The 20,094-nt window shown below is 44.2% G+C and overlaps 1 protein-coding gene across 8 annotated transcripts in view; it reads left to right on the top strand.

The window, feature by feature from the left end:
* Positions 1–314: 314 nt before the first annotated feature.
* Positions 315–20,094, top strand: part of syne1a (spectrin repeat containing, nuclear envelope 1a) — a 234,487-nt gene continuing 214,707 nt past the window's right edge. For 7 of the 8 annotated variants that reach the window (XM_046298663.1, XM_046298665.1, XM_046298666.1 and 4 more), the window contains exon 1: positions 316–552. In XM_046298663.1, the coding sequence (XP_046154619.1) occupies positions 483–552 (70 nt within the window). In that variant the 5' untranslated portion in view covers positions 316–482. Of the gene's footprint in view, positions 553–20,094 lie in introns of all 8 variants that reach the window. The other variant, XM_046298670.1, reaches the window with a different exon arrangement.

Raw genomic sequence — 20,094 nt, forward strand, 5'->3', positions numbered from 1 at the left:
CTTCATCAGGTCAAGAGACATGGCTCACCATTGTCCCAAGCACCTCGAGGAGCACCGTGAGAGCTTCACTTTGATTGGACACCAGGTGGCAGTGCACGCAGATCAGCAAGGAGAGAGAGAGAGAGAGAGAGAGAGAGAGAGAGAGAGAGAGAGCGAGAGAGAGAGAGAGAAAACAGTATGAGAAGAGAGGGAGGGAGGGGGCAGAGAGAGAGAGAGAGAGACACATACACACATACACAGACAGACAGGGGAGGAGCTTGAGAGAGTGAGAGATTGCAGCCTCAGTACTGCTGCAACAGGGATGACATGTTCAGGAGGATACAGAATTATGGACGCAGCTCAGTATCCATAGACCCCTGTGAGTTTGGACTGTAGACTCAAGCTACTGAAAAACTAAGAACTGAATCCAGAACAGAGGTCCAACTTCTGTTGGGATTGAGAGACGGGTTGGAGCACAACTTGACTGACCCCAGGGCAGAGGTATGGCATCATCACCCCTGCACTATGGACGATCAGCCAGGGATATTGCCAATGTAATGCAGAGACTGCAAGGTAAGTGCTTTCTGCTTACTCATTCATTCTCTTGCTCAGTCTGCAGTGGTTTGAAAGGTGACCTAGTGCGGAGGTTGAGGCATGACACAGCAAAAATGCCTTTGAATTAAAGGTATGCTTTGTTACTACAATGCTGTCCTTCTAAATATTACATTCTTGTGTGAATCTGAACTAAAATTATTTTCTAGTGCTGGAGCAGAATTCTATTTGTTTGGCTTTAAATTCTTGAAATGCACTACCTTGTACTGTAAAACATTTGAGATAACTGTCTGCAAAATCCAGTGTCGTTTGATACATGCCTTGCTCAAGTATTTTGAGGTTGTTGTGGTCAATAATATTGTGTATAGCGCAATTTTCCTCTCAGTGCTTTTGCATTGAAGGTCAACTTTGCTGGACTTTTAGTCTGTGTGATGTGGTCATGTGGTCCAGTGATGTACCACAGTATGCAGGTAAAGTACAGTAGCAGTGTTGTCTGTGTGCCAGATTATACGTCATGTCTTACTGCAGGACAGCTGTTCTATAGCTTACCTTGTGTGTGGAGGGGCAGACCGTGGTAAAGCTGATCCTCTGAAGAGCTGACAGGGTGAACACTATTCTTCCCTCCCATCTCTTCTGTACCAGCAGGACTGCTTACTCTGTCCGATTATGGTCGTGCTGACAGATTTATAGCTAACCCATGGTATTATAATTGTATTCAGTATTTTCAATATTTGCTCTGTACCATCTCTGTATCACTACAATGACGTAACACACTCACTACCTTCCTATACCTGCCATTGATGTGTAACCACGGCTGTTATCAGCATCATTATCATTACTCACTGTTCGTGGCTCTGAGCTGTGGTTCGCCTTAGAAACCTGTACTGCTGCAGATTGTTCGGTGGCGCCGGTCTAACACTCCCAGGTTCAGGACCAGATTGATGGCCATATCAGGACTCTGGGGGAGTCATGTGACACTGGAGCTGAGAATGAGATCCAAAATGGCTGTGCCCTATATGGCTTCGTAGGTGGCAGAGCAGCTGAGAGGAGAGCATCCCTCCCTCACCACACTGCTAGTCAGCATCATCACTGTTGAGCTGGAGTGCATGGTAGTTTACTGTGATTTCAGACTCTGATTCAGAATGATTGTGTTTCATATGAGGAAATTCACTTTCACGGCTCATCAACAACAAAATAGAACAAAGTATTTCACAGTATCATTCTGAAAAACTCAGACAGTTGCAAGTAATACAATTATAATAAAACCTATAAATGTAGTTATCATTCACATGAATTATTATGAAATTGTTGATGTTGTCTCAGTAGTAGGAATGTCAATAGTAATGTTGATCTACTTTATGTTCCTTGAACCAGTTAATCTAGCGTAATAAAACAACAAGGTAATGTACCTCCCTCCAATAGCGCTTTAAAGTCACAAAGAAGCCCATTGTTGTCAGACAGACGCTGCAACATATTTAGATGAGGGGAAACACATGAACTGTAATGTCATTTGACTCAAAAAAATGGACATGTTTTGAAAATAGCCCTAGATATTTGTAGTGGTTTGCGGTGTGTCTCTGTGACACCAGTAAGTGAAAACGTTATCTGCTCTCACCAAGCTGCACATAATGGTTTCTTGATGATGTTAGTTGCCATGCAGGTCATTTCAGAAAAGAGAGGCCGTGTTGCTATATTTTGTCATTGTTGTGTAGAGATACCATCTCAGCTTCCTTGCTTTTTAACCACAGACCCAAAGAAACAATAAAACAATTTGTGTACGTTTAGGTAGTATTCAGGTACAGGTAGCTTGCTGCAACTATCAGGTGTGTATGATTGAATGGTTCACCTAATAATATGCACAGATTGATTAATTACACAAAGTGTACAAAACATTAAGGACAGATCTTTCCATGACAGGCGACTAGGCGACAGGGTAGCCTAGTAGTTAGAGCGTTGGACTAGTAACCGGTTGCAAGTTCAAATCCCCGAGCTGACAAGGTACAAATCTGTCATTCTGCCCCTGAACAGGCAGTTAACCCACTGTTCCTAGACCAGTTAACCCACTGTTCCTAGACCAGTTAACCCACTGTTCCTAGACCAGTTAACCCACTGTTCCTAGACCAGTTAACCCACTGTTCCTAGACCAGTTAACCCACTGTTCCTAGACCAGTTAACCCACTGTTCCTAGGCTGTCATTGAAAATAAGAATTTGTTCTTGACTGACTTGCCTAGTTAAATAAAGAAAAAGAAAAAGAAAAAGAAACTGATCAGGTGAATCCAGGTGAAAGCTGGATTCACCTGATCAGTCTACATCATGGAAAGAGCATGTGTTCTAAATGATCCCTTATTGATGTCACTTGTTAAATCCACTTCAATCAGTGTAGATGAAGGGGAGGAGACAGGTTAAAGAAGGATTTTTAAGTCTTCAGACAGGTTGAGACATGGATTGTGTGTGTGGCATTGTGAATGGGCAAGATGAAAGATTTAAGTGCCCTTGAAGAGGGTATGATAGTAGATGCCAGGCGCATCGGTTTGGGTGTGTCAGGAACTGCATCTCTGCTGTTTTATTAAACTCTCAACAGTTTCCCGTGTGTATCAAGACTGGTCACCCAAAAGACACCCAGCCAACTTGACACAACTGTGGGAAGCATTGGAGTCAACATGGGCCCGCATCCCTGTGGAACGCTTTCGACACCCTGTAGCCCATGCCCCATTGAATTGAGACTGTTCTGATGGCAAAAGGGGGTGCAACTCAATACTCTATAATTAGGAAGGTGTTCCTAATGTTTTGTACACTCAGTGTATATTTCTAGTACAGTACCATTTGAGATGCTTTCATTTAGTGTTCTTCCTTCTGTGATGATCATCTACAGTTGATGAGTAAATGTTGTCATTTGATATTTATAATTGACAGAGGTGGTACTGTATCTAGCTTTGACATGACATCTGATGCCATGTTTCTGATCCCCTTTTTTTGTTGAGATGAAGGTGCGTTTGAACCATAGACTTTCTGTACGGATCAAAGAGCATAGAAAAACTTTTCTTTGGGTCTGTCAGTAGATCTGGAGGATAAATAGCTTGTTAGCAGCCTAGAACACCTGTGTATGTGGTCTATAGAAAATATGCTGCCATATTGACTGATTAGATATTTGAGTACATGTCCCATCTTTGATTGACATCAATGTTTTATGCGTTTCAGAGCCAAAGGGTTTAAATCAACGTTAAGCCTTGTCAATGTGATTGTAATAGTTCTCAGATCAGGTGCATTCACGTGTTTTAGGTGAAAATGTACCGTGATCTAATATACTATTTACCTATAGTTACATAGAGAGAATTTCCTTTCCCGTTTTTGTCTCTCTCACCAGATCTGATTACTCTCTGTCTCTCCCTTTCACAAGAAGACATTGTTCTTGAATTAAAACAATGTTCTTTCTACAATTCCACATCATGCACACATTTCCCTTCAGGCTCAATTTAGTAGTTGATAAAACAGTGCGATAGAACATCAATACCAACACAAAGTTCTGCCCCAGTTTTAGGGTGCTGTTTTTTGGCTCCTCCTTTCTTTTTTGTACCTCTTCCTGCAAACGGTGTGACAGTGAGAAACAGCAATTAGTGACACCATATGGCGGAGAACGGCGAGGCTGCTTTGAACGCCTCCCAGCCTGAACTCTCCCATATGCCGTGGAATTCAGGCATTTATTGTCTCTCATTAACAGGGAAATCCTCCGTTTTTATTTTCATTTGTCATCTGTTTTCCTCGTCGTGGGCGGTGGAGGCACAAGTTACACACCTATGGCATGGTGCTTACCGTCTGTTTAAGTAGAGACAGGTTTGCTAAGCTTCTTTGGATAGGCGTGAGCTTCACTATCTCAGTGCTGTGAATATACTCCTGTACAGCATACATGTGAATGTATTCACAGAAATTGGATTACAGAGTACTCTGTGTACTGATCGAGGACATTTTACTGTACAATTAAATGAATATATGATGTTATTGAGAAATAAACATTGTAAGATAAGTTTATGGAAGATATAGTTTTGTGTGTGAATTTTATTTATTCACATTTTTGGGGGGGTTAGATCAGCTTTAATATTGCAGATAGACTGTGGCTTCTATCAATGTAATTGTCTGCATCATTTCCAATCCCCCATATATATATATTTTGTAAATACATATATTATTTAAAATATATATACCATATATTTTTTTATATATTTTCATTCTTTATTATTTTACCCTAATCCTACTTGGAGTAAACTAATGGAAAACAATACTTAAGCTTCTATTTTCAGTTTATACAGTCTATACATTTTAGACAGTATATTCTACATTAGGTATCTTGTGTTTGTTTTTAGTCCCCGCCTTCAGCTACTCTCAGCCCCTCCCATCTATCTCTGAAGACCATCCAGTCCCCGCCTTCAGCTACTCTCAGCCCCTCCCATCTATCTCTGAAGACCATCCAGTCCCAGCCTTCAGCTACTCTCAGCCCCTCCCATCTATCTCTGAAGACCATCTAGTTGATTTCTAGCTGTCATATGTTTTCCACTGTGCTGTGATGTTTCACAAAAGTTCTGAACCTTTCTATTCTCATAGTTTCTACAGACTGTAAATTAAAGATAAACTGCTATTTGCAGAGTTAGCTCAAAGTAAATTTTGCAATTTTTTAGCCATTCCTGAACCTGCGACCAAAAACAAGCTACATATGGGCAGTACCAAAACAAGTGATCTAATGATACTGTCTCTTTGCAGCAAAATCTGCAGAGCTGAGATGGTTGTATCCCCCATACTGTATATATGACATTCTATTGGTTGCAAGAATTTTGTATAATTGAAATTGAAAAACGTGTTAGTTTTGAATCTGGCGTCATGTTGTTTGTCAGTTCATAAACCATGTGGAATCGGTACATTGAAAATCTTCTCCCAACTATTTTGCATTCTGTATGGCGCAGCTGTCACAGTTTTCTTTAGCCAATTTTTGGTCTTTAATGCAGGTCCGACAGACAAGTTCCTTACCTTCTCCCCTTTCCACTTGCCTCCTCCATTTGTGCGGTAATGCAGCAATCAGTTGGAGGTCATTTTGGATAGAGCCGATATGTCCGTATATTTTTGTTAACTGCATGTGTGACATACCTCCACCAGTCCTATTTATGATATAATTTACAAGATTATATATATTTTTTAAATCAATGAGTATATTTGAGTTTAACCATAATATTGGTTCTAACATTTGTTCTGTCTTTTCTGGTAGATTAAACTGAAATTGTAACCAGCTTTCTATTGCTTGTTTAAAAATAGTGATATTTTGGAGATTATTTATTCAAATAACCGAAAGGGAGAAGTTGTAATCTGAATGAAGGGTAAAAGGCCATTTTTACTAATCTGCTAGAGAACCACTTCGGATTTAAGTATAGTTTTTGTATGACTGAAGCCTTTCGTGTGAGGTCCAATGCTTTAATAATTCATCATTTCTGCCCTCCAAATTCACATTATATAAATAGACCTGTTTAATTTTGTCTGGCTTGCCGTTCCAAATAAAGGGAAATATTGTTTGCTTATATCATTTAAAAAACAAGTCGTTAGGTGTAGGCAGGATCATGAGTAAATAGGTAAACTGGGATATGACTAAATAATTAATCAAGGGTGATTTTTTTTCACAAATAGACAGGTGTTGTCCTTTTCATGGTAGCAAAATGTGACCGACAGGCTCGATTCGGGCTTATGCAGAAAATTTTTAAATGGTGTTTTTTACATTGGATAAAAGTAGAGACTCAGAGCTAGAAAATTGTATATTATACACTACAGTTGAGGAACAATGGGAGAGTAATTCTGCTTTCAATGTTGATAAACCTCACTTTTGAGAAAATTTCCCTTGAATGTTTTGGTACCTACTGGAGAGCTCATCTTGTCTACATCCATTCAGCATCGTACACACCCTCTTAAGCTTTAGCCCCACCCATCTCTTTAAGGATTCACATGTGAGGCTATGTACTAAATAACCAAAGACTTCAAGACCAAAGGCAGGTTTATACTACGGGTGTTTATTGTAAATTTAATCTGGAGTGCCAGAGAGTGCTCTGGACGTTCGTAAACTCAGAGCGTTTCGGTCTTGGAGTGTTCAGAGCTCACACCGGATGCTCTGACCGAGGAGTAGGGTTGACCCGAGCGATCTGACCTGACTGCACCAGTCAAGCACCCAAGCTAACTGGCTAACGGTGGCTAGCTTGCTAGCTACTTCCAGGCAAAAATGAGAGAACAGCTCACTCTGACCATTTTACTCACCCTAGCAGAGCTAGTTATCCAGAGCGTTGGTGACTGCAACTGTGCTGCTGGCAACAAGTCAATGATGCTTTTTTGCCAACGTTTACTGACACTGGCTATATTCAACGGGTGTTGGGCGTTCGTAAATTCGGCAGTTATTCTGCACTCTTGCACACTCAGACGAGAGTGCTCTGAAATCGGAGTAGATAGCCAGAGTGAATTTGCCAGCTACGTCTATCGACAGTTGTCATAGTAACATCATAAACATTCTATTGAAATAGTTACTTGCATAGTGGAGTCTTTTGTTTAGACATGTAGCTAGCTAGCTAAACAATGAACCATAATCCCAACTCATAATGTTACTAGTAACATGGCATGAATCTGAGGTAGATAACCAACCAGGTTCAATGTTAGCTTGCTAACATTAGGCTATAACTAGCAATGCAAATGGCATTGAAATATTAGTACACAAATCATACACGTAACGTTAGCTAGCTAACAGTTCACTTTAACTTGAAATGAAAATGACTTTCTGACCAAATTAGAAACATGTAATATCTGAAAATGTAGCTAGCTAGACTGTATTACCCGTATACAAGGATGGACGCTTCTCCCTTTCTGTCATGGATGCCATGGTTGCCCTTAGTTTGAAGATGTAATCCGGAGACAGGTGTATTATCCAACAGCCTTCTGTGTGTCCTCTTTTCGACTCCATCTGCATATTTGCAATCAAACGCCAGAATTTTCTCCCTCTCCTTAGCTATCATACTCTAATTCCACTGATTTCAAAACTCAGTCCTCCAGAAAGTGGAGAGCAACACTTACTTCCGGCGCCGACAGAGATGGCCGCCTCGATTCGCATTCCCCACTTATGCTTCCTATCATTGTGAAGCAGAATTCACCAAGCGTTGGATTGTTCACCCACTAATAGGGAATGTGAGCTGGGTTTAGACCGTCGTGAGACAGGTTAGTTTTACCCTACGTGATTTCTTTCAAAAAAGCCTGGTTAGAATGGATTACCTACACATACTGACCAGCTCACACCAATCCAAACTCATCTCTCGGCATGTCCAGCCCACTCATTATCTCAGCCAATCATGGCTAGAGTGAAGGTTGCACGCTTTTTCCATTTGCTATACCAACTCTTAATTTAACAATTTTATTAGTATTTACAGATGGCATAAAAGTTTGGCATTAAGGTACATGAAAGTTCACATGTTCCAGAAGGATTTCAGGCAAAAATTACATTTGGATTTTTTTTTAAAGTTTACGTTCAAATGGCGCTCCTATGAAGTAGTGACACGTGACAAACGTCTATTTTCCTGAAGCAATTCACAATTCTTATCTAATTTGGCAAACTTTCTGTTAAAATGTATTGTAGTTAGATCATTTTATTATTTCGGGATATGAATACCAAGTATGTCCATTTCACTTTCAGACCATTTTATTGGTAAACTACACAGTAATGTAAAAGTTTTATTTTTTAGAGATCAATACATAAAATGGTGCTTTTATCAAAATTCGGTTTTAATCCAGAAAGGTTAGAAAAATGATCTACATCCTTTATGAGGCTGTGCAGAGATCCAAATTGCGGATTTAAATGAAGACATTAATTGTCAGCGTACCCTGGATTACTAGCCATAATAAATAGTTATGCCGGTAGTACACAGCCTTGTTTTACTCCACTTGACAATTTAATACTTTCTGAGAAGTAGCTAATATTTACTATGTTACACCTGGGGTTACTATACATAACTTTAACCCATTGTGTAAGTGATAATCCAGGCATTTATATATCAATTCCAGTCGTACTTTATCAAAGGCAGCTATAAATACCAGGCCTGGTTTCCCAGATTTTTCATAGTGCATGAGTTTCTTTATTTGTTTGGATCCTTGAAATACACTTGAACTAGTGTTGTTTGGGTTTGTTAGGCTTTGCCCAATGCGCATGGCTCATGTCGTCATATGGAATGGGTTCAGAGCTAAGCCAGCGTGCATCTAAGAACATGCTAGAATGTGGTTTCCTTTTTACGAGCTCCTTCTGCAGTTGCACTCATGGATGATGAAGAGGTGGAGAAGAGGGAGGAAAGGGAGGAAAAGGAAGAGGGTAGTTGAGGTGAGCACATCTGGATAAGATCTTGAAAGAGGGGGAGAGAGAGTCAGAAAATATTAGAAAGAGAGCGAGTAAGAGATAGATAACATCCTTCCTAAGTGATGTTTAATCACCTGGGCTGGGAATGGCATCATTCCACGGATTCATCTAGAGGTGAAAGAAACGCACACCTATTTAGGCGAGGTGCTGGCTAGCAGAGTAGAACACTTGAAAAAGAAAAGGAGAGCCGCACACTCTAGGAGCTCAGATGCAAAAATGTAATAACCTAATGTCCAACATTTCAACAGACAAGCTGTCTTCATCAGGGTATAATTCCACAGGTTGGCATGGTGCCATGGTAACATCCCAGTCCAATGCAGACGGTCACCTTGAGCCGGTCCACCCTCCTCTGTGAATCTGACACCTCCATTCATCGTCTCTGGCTCTGGTCACTGCTGTTCAGACAGGCAACTAAAAATAGCAGCAGCATTTCTTTTCATCACACCGCTGGGAGTTTTTCAGTTGCCGTAGCCTGTTTAGCTTAAATCTGTATAACAGAGAGGGAGGCTTTGAGGCCTATTGCTCATTAGGAAACAGTCATTAAGCTCTATATGTCTATAGCCACATAAATGAGATGGTGTGTCTCGTTCTCTTCCCAGTCCTGCAGCTACACCGGCCACACGGCACCCCAGATTGTTTTATGACCCATTGCCATGCCAGTAGTCACATGACTGCCAGCATGGGCCTCTTTGCCCCGCAGGCCTGGCTGTGGCTGGTTCCGTTTTTGCACCAGACTAATATGTTTGATGAAGTTGGTGTGTGTGTGTGTGTGTGTGTGTGTGTGTGTGTGTGTGTGTGTGTGTGTGTGTGTGTGTGTGTGTGTGTGTGTGTGTGTGTGTGTGTGTGTGTGTGTGTGTGTGTGTGTGTGTGTGTGTGTGTGTGTGTGTGTGTGTGTGTGTGTGTGTGTGTGTGTGTGTGTGTGAGAGTAAGAAAGAGAGAGAGGGGGGGGGGGGGGGTTATCAATTTAGTTTGTTTACCGTTCACATGTCGAGAGGAGTGTGTATGTGTATATGACTTTACCGGCCCCTCACTGTCACCTCACATTACCAATCAGATGGTAATCTCTATTCAGCTGCCAATCAGATAGAGTTTGAGTGGCACACCACAGGATTAGGTCACCAGGGATTCTGCCCCAAACAATACAGGGGGTGTGGCCTCCTACAGGTCTTAGTAGAGGTGCTGTTAAACAGCTGTCAATCAAACTGAGTCCACCCCTAATGCCAATGCCTTAAAGAAGGTCAAGTATGTTTCAACAATAATCTGTGGCAGAGAAACCATGTAATGAAATCGAATAAGCAGGAAAGATAGAATTCACTAAAAGCATGCATGGATCTTTTTTCTGAGCAGGAATGATATATTTTCCTCTTGTCATTTGCAGTATCTCGCTGCGATTTTTCACCCCATTCCTCCCTTGATTAGATTTACTCTTTCAAATTAGATTCCACTCTTTTTTTTAAATAAAAATGTATTGACTCTCCGATAAGGCAAGTTGCTATGGTATTTGTGACAGTGAGTGACAGTCCTGGAATATCACTGATCACACGTCAGTATGGTTTCAATGCATTTCAATTGAACCAGAGATGCTTCCTGACAGATTGAAGAACATGATATTGTTTCTGATGGACACACATAACAACAGTCTTCACAGATAGATCTTGACATCAGTGTCCATGACCCCAAAGTGACATTACTAGATCCAAACCCTTTTCTCCATCTCTCTCTCTTCTTGTTATCTCTCACACACAGATCCCTCTGTCTTTCCTGCCTCTGTCACCAAGCACAATGTGATTGAATGGTGAGGGTCATGTGATTTAATTGGACTGTGGCACCCAGTCTGACATGCAGAGGTAGAGGATAAAGGTGTAGATGTGTTGATCCTGCTCCCTAGCTAACCCCCAGGCAGCTCTATGGCAGTGTCCTGCTCCCTAGCTAACCCCCAGGCAGCTCTATGGCAGTGTCCTGCTTTCTAGCTAACCCACAGGCACCTCTATGGCAGTGTCCTGCTCCCTAGCTAACCCCCAGGCACCTCTATGGCAGTGTCCTGCTCCCTAGCTAACTCCCAGGCACCTCTATGGCAGTGTCCTGCTCTCTAGCTAACCCCCAGGCAGCTCTATGGCAGTGTCCTGCTCTATAGCTAACCCCCAGGCAGCTCTATGGCAGTGTCCTGCTCTATGGCAGTGTCCTGCTCCCTAGCTAACCCCCAGGCAGCTCTATGGCAGTGTCCTGCTCCCTAGCTAACCCCCAGGCAGCTCTATGGCAGTGTCCTGCTCCCTAGCTAACCCCCAGGCAGCTCTATGGCAGTGTCCTGCTCCCTAGCTAACACCCAGGCAGCTCTATGGCAGTGTCCTGCTCCCTAGCTAACCCCCAGGCAGCTCTATGGCAGTGTCCTGCTCCCTAGCTAACACCCAGGCAGCTCTATGGCAGTGTCCTGCTCCCTAGCTAACCCCCAGGCAGCTCTATGGCAGTGTCCTGCTCTATAGCTAACCCCCAGGCAGCTCTATGGCAGTGTCCTGCTCCCTAGCTAACCCCCAGGCAGCTCTATGGCAGTGTCCTGCTCTATAGCTAACCCCCAGGCAGCTCTATGGCAGTGTCCTGCTCCCTAGCTAACCCCCAGGCAGCTCTATGGCAGTGTCCTGCTCCCTAGCTAACCCCCAGGCAGCTCTATGGCAGTGTCCTGCTCTATAGCTAACCCCCAGGCAGCTCTATGGCAGTGTCCTGCTCCCTAGCTAACCCCCAGGCAGCTCTATGGCAGTGTCCTGCTCTATAGCTAACCCCCAGGCAGCTCTATGGCAGTGTCCTGCTCCCTAGCTAACCCCCAGGCAGCTCTATGGCAGTGTCCTGCTCCCTAGCTAACCCCCAAGCAGCTCTATGGCAGTGTCTTTTTGAGACATGATGTCCGTGTGTGCCCTCCTGAAATCACATGCAGTGTTAGATTAGAGATACTTCTCTTATGAATCATCACAATATGTTAATTTGAGCCATCTCATTTCTAGGCATGCGACTAAGCAATCACTTTGAAAATATCAAGTAGGCCATTAAAAAATAGGAAATCAGCAGCTTGAGTCAGTAGCGTGTTGTACAATAAACAGTGTTGTGTTGTGTCTCCTGTGTTGCGTTGTGTGGTGTTGTGTCTCCGGTGTAGTGTTGTGTATTTTAGTGTAGTGTTGTGTACTATTCTGGTGTGTCTCCTGTGTTGTGTTGTGTAGTGTTGTGTCTCTGGTGTAGTGTTGTGTATTTTAGTGTAGTGTTGTGTACTATTCTGGTGTGTCTCCTGTGTTGTGTTGTGTAGTGTTGTGTCTCCGGTGTAGTGTTGTGTATTTTAGTGTAGTGTTGTGTACTATTCTGGTGTGTCTCCTGTGTAGTGTTGTGTAGTGTTGTGTCTCCCGTGTTGTGTTTTGTCTCCTGTGTTGTGTTGTGTAGTGTTGTGTCTCCTGTGTAGTGTTGTGTCTCCTGTGTTGTGTTGTGTAGTGTTGTGTTGTGTAGTGTTTTGTCTCCTGTGTTGTGTTGTGTAGTGTTGTGTCTCCCGTGTTGTGTTTTGTCTCCTGTGTTGTGTTGTGTAGTGTTGTGTCTCCTGTGTAGTGTTGTGTCTCCTGTGTTGTGTTGTGTAGTGTTGTGTTGTGTAGTGTTTTGTCTCCTGTGTTGTGTTGTGTAGTGTTGTGTCTCCCGTGTTGTGTTTTGTAGTGTTGTGTCTCCCGTGTTGTGTTTTGTCTCCTGTGTTGTGTTGTGTAGTGTTGTGTCTCCTGTGTAGTGTTGTGTCTCCTGTGTTGTGTTGTGTAGTGTTGTGTTGTGTAGTGTTGTGTCTCCTGTGTAGTGTTGTGTATTTTAGTGTAGTGTTGTGTACTATTCTGGTGTGTCTCCTGTGTTGTGTTGTGTAGTGTTGTGTCTCCCGTGTTGTGTTGTGTCTCCTGTGTTGTGTTGTGTAGTGTTGTGTAGTGTTGAATGGGGTTGAATGTCTATACTCCTAGTAAAAAAGGTTCCAAAAGTGTTCTACGGCTGTCCCCATATGAGAACCCTTTTGGGATCCATGTAAACCCTCAGTGGAAAGGGTTCTACATGGACCCCTAAAGGGTTCTAGCTGGAACCAAAAAGGGGTTCTCTTATGGAGACAGCCGAAAAACACCATAAGGTTCTAAAAAAATTCTAAGCCCCCCAGGTTCTCTCTGCCAGCCACCTGACACAACAAATCCTGCAAAATTACTAAGGACAAGAATGCTACAGCTAGCCTTCTGATGAGAGCTGGGGATCTGGAAACATTCTGAGAAAATTCTAGAAACAGACAGGGTCTGCGTTGTTGACCTACAGATGGTTGACATGGTTGGCTACAATTGTGTAATTGAGGCATTTTTGGTTTATCCTCACCCAGTAATGTAGATGGTACTCTACAGTTGAGATGTCCACAAGTTGTCCACAATAGTAGTATATTTTGGGGACATATATTTTGGGTCATGTTCAGTCAATATAAAGTGTAGTTGGTGTATTTGATGGATATGTAGCTGGACTCAGAGTTACTGGATTCAGAGTTACTGGATTCAGAGTTACTGGATTCAGAGTTACTGGATTCAGAGTTACTGGACTCAGAGTTACTGGACTCAGAGTTACTGGACTCAGAGTTACTGGATTCAGAGTTACTGGATTCAGAGTTACTGGACTCAGAGTTACTGGATTCAGAGTTACTGGATTCAGAGTTACTGGATTCAGAGTTACTGGATTCAGAGTTACTGGACTCAGAGTTACTGGATTCAGCGCTATGATTTGATGAGCCAATCCTTTTCCTTTTCTCTTCCCTGTAAAGCCAGAGTGTGCCTGCCAGCTGAAACTGGATAAAGAGCTTAGACTGTCTGACCCACTCCTGCACTACCACACGCATACACTCACACACACGGACGCGCACACACACACACGGACGCACACACACGCACGCACGCACACGCACACACACACACACGCACACACACACACACACACACACACACACACACACACACACACACACACACACACACACACACACACACACACACACACACACACACACACACACACACACACACACACACACACACACACACACACACACGTGAACAGACAAGCACATACATTTGATTTTAAATCTTGCCCAGATGTCATCACTGACTGCTGTGGCTGTTTGACTTTTGTCATGGCAGTTTTATTACCTCTCTATTTTTGGACATAACGGTTTTAATCTGCATTGTTTATTCAAGGATTAAGGATTACTGTAAATCCCTCAATGATTGAATGAATATCATACACCCTACCTGGGGTCTTTTCCAAAGCTAAATTGGTTTGTTAAAGCAAACCATAGCCATGGGAATGACTGTGGTTTAATGTAAATTGCAGCCTTTGGGCTATGTATGGGTATTAAATGTGAAGCAAAATCGGTTGGGAAATTCTCAATTTCCCTTTTCTTGTGAACCTTTGAATGTGGAAATTACCCAAACACAGGTGTGGGATGTCTGGTAAATGACCTGCTATCAGCAGTCTAGCTTTGGTGAACACAAAGATGATATTTGGACATCTTTGTCACTACCATGGTGCTCTCAAGGCACATCTGGTGCTGAAAGGCGTAAGAGTGCATGTAAGGGGGAAGTGGGTGTTTTACTAATCATTTCCACTTGTTCCTCCTTCCCCTCTTGTCTTTTAATGCTCTGTCATTATTACTGAAATGTAATTAGCAATGCTAATGGACTGGCTTTTGAAGCTCTTTGTAACCAATATTACGATTGGTGAAATGTGTTGGAAAATGTCCTGTGTGGGACAAGTGGATGAAGAGGAGGGGTCATGTTAAATAGTAATGTGTGAGGGATGTGGGGGTGGTAAGGGGTGTCAGGGTTAAAGTGCTGGGGCGGAAGCAGGGAAAGTGGGCTATTAAAGGGCTGAAGGGGGGGTCAAGAGTAAGGGGAAGTAGAGTAAGGGTGTGTGTGTGTGTGTGTGTGTGTGTGTGTGTGTGTGTGTGTGTGTGTGTGTGTGTGTGTGTGTGTGTGTGTGTGTGTGTGTGTGTGTGTGTGTGTGTGTGTGTGTGTGTGTGTGTGTGTGTGTGTGTGTGTGTGTGTGCGCGTGTGTGTGTGGGTTGAGATTACAAAGTACCTCTTTGACTACCACACTAGCCTCCATCAACCATGGGACACAAAGTTCTAACAGACAGGATACATTATCAGAGCTGTAAACACTAGCTATAGCAATGGGTATAACAAGACATGAAATAATGAAATATATCAGACATAGGATTGAGAGGTCTGGCTTTGACTGGTGAGTTTGCTTCCTGCTCTTCCTGCTGAGCACCTGCCTATCCCTGTTGACGTATAATTAAGGCTAATTTATGCAGAGGATCGTTAGGGGATGAGCAGGGGGATCAGGGATACTCAAATGGAGAGTAGGATCCTCTGAGAAATCACAAGGTGAAAACAGACTCTTACTCCTCCCCTCTCCTCTCCTCTCCTCTCCTCTCTTACTCCTCCCCTCTCTTCTCCTCTCCTGTCCTCTACTCTTACTCCTCCCCTCTCTTCTCTTCTCTTCTCCTCTCCTCTCTTACTCCTCTCCTCTCTTCTCCTCTCCTCTCTTACTCCTCCCCTCTCTTCTCCTCTCCTGTCCTCTACTCTTACTCCTCCCCTCTCTTCTCTTCTCTTCTCCTCTCCTCTCTTACTCCTCTCTTCTCTTCTCCTCTCCTCTCTTACTCCTCTCCTCTCCTCTCCTCTCTTCTCCTCTCCTCTCTTACTCCTCCCCTCTCTTCTCCTCTCCTGTCCTCTACTCTTACTCCTCCCCTCTCTTCTCTTCTCCTCTCCTCTCTTACTCCTCTCCTCTCCTCTCTTCTCCTCTCCTCTCTTACTCCTCTCCTCTCTTCTCCTCTCCTGTCCTCTACTCTTACTCCTCTCCCCTCATCTCCTCTCCTGTCCTCTATTCTTACTCCTCTCCCCTCCTCTCCTCTCTTCTCCTCTCCTGTCCTCTACTCTTACTCCTCTCCCCTCCTCTCCTCTCCTCTCCTGTCCTCTACTCTTACTCCTCCCCTCTCTTCTCCTCTCCTGTTCTCTACTTTTTCTCCTCTCCTCTCCTGTCCTCTACTCTTACTCCTCTCCTCTCTTCTCCTCTCCTCTCTTACTCCTCTCCTCTCTTCTCCTCTCCTGTCCTCTACTTTTTCTCCTCTCCTCTCTTCTCCTCTCCTGTCCTCTACTCTTACTCCTCTCTTCTCCTCTCCTGTCCTCTACTCTTACTCCTCTCCTCTCTTCTCCTCTCCTGTCCTCTACTCTTACTCCTCTCCTCTCTTCTCCTCTCCTGTCCTCTACTCTTCTCCTCTCCTGTCCTCTACTTTTTCTCCTCTCCTCTCCTGTCCTCTACTCTTACTCCTCTCCTCTCTTCTCCTCTCCTCTCTTACTCCTCTCCTCTCTTCTCCTCTCCTGTCCTCTACTTTTTCTCCTCTCCTCTCTTCTCCTCTCCTGTCCTCTACTCTTACTCCTCTCTTCTCCTCTCCTGTCCTCTACTCTTACTCCTCTCCTCTCTTCTCCTCTCCTGTCCTCTACTCTTACTCCTCCCCTCTCTTCTCCTGTCCTCTACTCTTACTACTCTCCTCTCCTCTCCTCTCTTCTCCTCTCCTGTCCTCTCTTCTCCTCTCCTCTTCTCTTCTCTCCTCTCTTCTTCTCTTCTCTCCTCTCCTCTCCTCTCCTCTCCTCTCCTCTCCTCTCCTCTCCTCTCCTCTCCTCTCCTCTCCTCTCTTCTCCTCTCCTGTCCTCTACTCTTACTCCTCTCCCCTCCTCTCCTCTCCTGTCCTCTATTCTTACTCCTCTCCCCTCCTCTCCTCTCTTCTCCTCTCCTGTCCTCTACTCTTACTCCTCTCCCCTCCCCTCCTCTCCTCTCCTCTCCTGTCCTCTACTCTTACTCCTCCCCTCTCTTCTCCTCTCCTGTCCTCTACTTTTTCTCCTCTCCTCTCCTGTCCTCTACTCTTACTCCTCTCTTCTCCTCTCCTGTCCTCTACTCTTACTCCTCTCCTCTCTTCTCCTCTCCTGTCCTCTACTCTTACTCCTCTCCTCTCTTCTCCTCTCCTGTCCTCTACTCTTACTCCTCTCTTCTCCTCTCCTGTCCTCTACTCTTACTCCTCTCCTCTCTTCTCCTCTCCTGTCCTCTACTTTTTCTCCTCCCCTCTCTTCTCCTCTTCTCTCCTGTCCTCTACTCTTACTCCTCTCCTCTCTCTCTCTCCTCTCCTCTCCTCTCCTCTCCTCTCCTCTCCTCTCCTCTCCTCTCCTCTCCTCTCCTCTCCTCTCCTCTCCTCTCCTCTCCTCTCTTCTCTTCTCTTCTCTTTTCCTCTCCTGTCCTCTACTCTTACTCCTCTCCTCTCTTCACCTCTCCTGTCCTCTACTTTTTCTCCTCCCCTCTCTTCTCCTCTTCTCTCCTGTCCTCTACTCTTACTCCTCTCCTCTCTTCTCCTCTCATGTCCTCTACTCTTACTCCTCTCCTCTCTTCTCCTCTCCTGTCCTCTACTCTTACTCCTCTCCTCTCTTCTCCTCTCCTGTCCTCTACTCTTACTCCTCTCCTCTCTTCTCCTCTCCTGTCCTCTACTCTTACTCATCTCCTCTCTTCTCCTCTCCTGTCCTCTACTCTTACTCCTCTCCTCTCCTGTCCTCTACTCTTACACTCCTCTCCTCTCCTCTCCTCTCCTCTCCTCTCCTCTACTCTACTCTACTCTACTCTCTCTACTCTACTCTACTCTTACTCCTCTCCTCTCTTCTCCTGTCCTCTACTCTTACTCCTCTCCTCTCTTCTCCTCTCCTGTCCTCTACTCTTACTCCTCCCCTCTCTTCTCCTCTCCTGTCCTCTACTCTTACTCCTCTCCTCTCTTCTCCTCTCCTGTCCTCTACTCTTACTCCTCTCCTCTCTTCTCCTCTCCTGTCCTCTACTCTTACTCCTCTCCTCTCTTCTCCTCTCCTGTCCTCTACTCTTACTCCTCTTCTCTCTTCTCCTCTCCTGTCCTCTACTCTTACTCCTCTCCTCTCTTCTCCTCTCCTGTCCTATACTCTTACTCCTCTCCTCTCTTCTCCTCTCCTCTCCTCTACTCTTACTCCTCTCCTCTCTTCTCTTCTCCTGTCCTCTACTCTTACTCCTCTCCTCTCCTGTCCTCTACTTTTTCTCCTCTCCTCTCTTCTCCTCTCCTCTCTTCTCCTCTCCTGTCCTCTACTCTTACTCCTCTCCTCTCTTCTCTTCTCCTGTCCTCTACTCTTACTCCTCTCCTCTCCTGTCCTCTACTTTTTCTCCTCTCCTGTCTTCTCCTCTCCTGTCCTCTACTCTTACTCCTCTCCTCTCTTCTCCTCTCCTCTCTTCTCCTCTCCTGTCCTCTACTCTTACTCCTCTCCTCTCTTCTCCTCTCCTGTCCTCTACTCTTACTCCTCTCCTCTCTTCTCCTCTCCTGTCCTCTACTTTTTCTCCTCCCCTCTCTTCTCCTCTTCTCTCCTGTCTTCCCCTCTTCTTCCTACTCGATTCTTGTGGCAAATCTATATTTTCTGTTTTTGTTTCTGATGTATCACTCAATGACTCAAATAGTGTACAGTAGTGATATCACTGTCAGGGTGTATTTGAATGAGTACATTTTGTATCGTGGTCTTACTCCACAGTACCATTGGGTGGCGCTGTGCCACTTTCTTCTTATTGAGTGAATGAGAGATCCTGGCAATTCAGTGAACCAACCCAAATATCCTCTGGGTGAATAGATTAAGAGGCGAGCCAAAGCAGCTTCTATTTCTCCCTCCAGAAGTCTGTTTGTTTTTCCTTTCATGGCTGGAAAAGCATCTTCCCCCTCTCCCAAGGCCCACTTCCACCCCTGTGGACACACCTGTGTGAGCACTGAGCCCTCGTCCCCGACCCAGACAGAACCTTCACAACCCTAGGAATGTCTGTGGTGTTCTGGGGTCTGCCAGGGGGTCCAACAGGGAATCAGACCAGTAGAGGGTTAGACTGGTTCTCTACCTCTCTATCTTACCCCCTTCTTCCTCTTCTCCTGGACTGATGTGAACTCTCCAGAGCTTGCTGCAGCCTCCAGGATGATTCTAGTTTATTCTCTCTGGTATAGATTCTGATAGATAAATAAAATAAAAATGCTGCTAGCTCCCATTCAGTTAATGTTGCAGTGTGTGAGTTTCTACCCATTATCCAGGATGGTACTTAATAAAACCCTTGAATGCTCAGCATCTTGTTTAGTTTGTTGTTCAGTAGGGTTGTTTCTCTAAACCCTTCAGTCCTCTTCATGTGTTTATTTACTGTTTCTCATCTGACCTGGTTCAGATCATACTTATAGACTATGGCTCTTTCTGATTGGACTATCGTTCAGTAGATTTACATCCACTCTAATAATTAGAAAATAAACTGATTATGACAGTTGCCATTAGCAAGTTGATGTTTTTTGGGATGAGTCTTGTCCTTGAGCTGAGTGATTTCTGCTAGATGAGCCGGCTGCAAAGTCAAAATTCATGAACATTTGTTTAGATTTTTGGTCTTAATTTAAGGTTTGGGTTAGGCATTCAGATTCACAGTGAGGTTAAGGTTAGGGTTAGGCATTCAGATTCACACTGGGGTTAAGGTTAGGGTTAGGCATTCAGATTCACAGTGGGGTTAAGGTTAGGGTTAGGCATTCAGATTCACAGTGGGGTTAAGGTTTGGGTTAGGCATTCAGATTCACAGTGGGGTTAAGGTTAGGGTTAGGCATTCAGATTCACAGTGGGGTTAAGGTTAGGGTTAGGCATTCAGATTCACAGTGGGGTTAAGGTTAGGGTTAGGCATTCAGATTCACAGTGGGGTTAAGGTTAGGGTTAGGCATTCAGATTCACAGTGGGGTTAAGGTTAGGGTTAGGCATTCAGATTCACAGTGGGGTTAAGGTTAGGGTTAGGCATTCAGATTCACAGTGGGGTTAAGGTTAGGGTTAGGCATTCAGATTCACAGTGGGGTTAAGGTTAGGGTTAGGCATTCAGATTCACAGTGGGGTTAAGGTTAGGGTTAGGCATTCAGATTCACAGTGGGGTTAAGGTTAGTGTCAGATTTGATGATGTGTCTGTGCCAGGCGGTGACCACTCTGCAGAGCTGCCTCCAGAACAAGGTTCATAAGGAAAAACACTAACCTGCCTGGCATTAGTCATGAAGACACCTTACTCTGCT

Source organism: Oncorhynchus gorbuscha, linkage group LG14 (assembly GCF_021184085.1).
Source record: "Oncorhynchus gorbuscha isolate QuinsamMale2020 ecotype Even-year linkage group LG14, OgorEven_v1.0, whole genome shotgun sequence".
Lineage (NCBI taxonomy): Eukaryota > Metazoa > Chordata > Actinopteri > Salmoniformes > Salmonidae > Oncorhynchus > Oncorhynchus gorbuscha.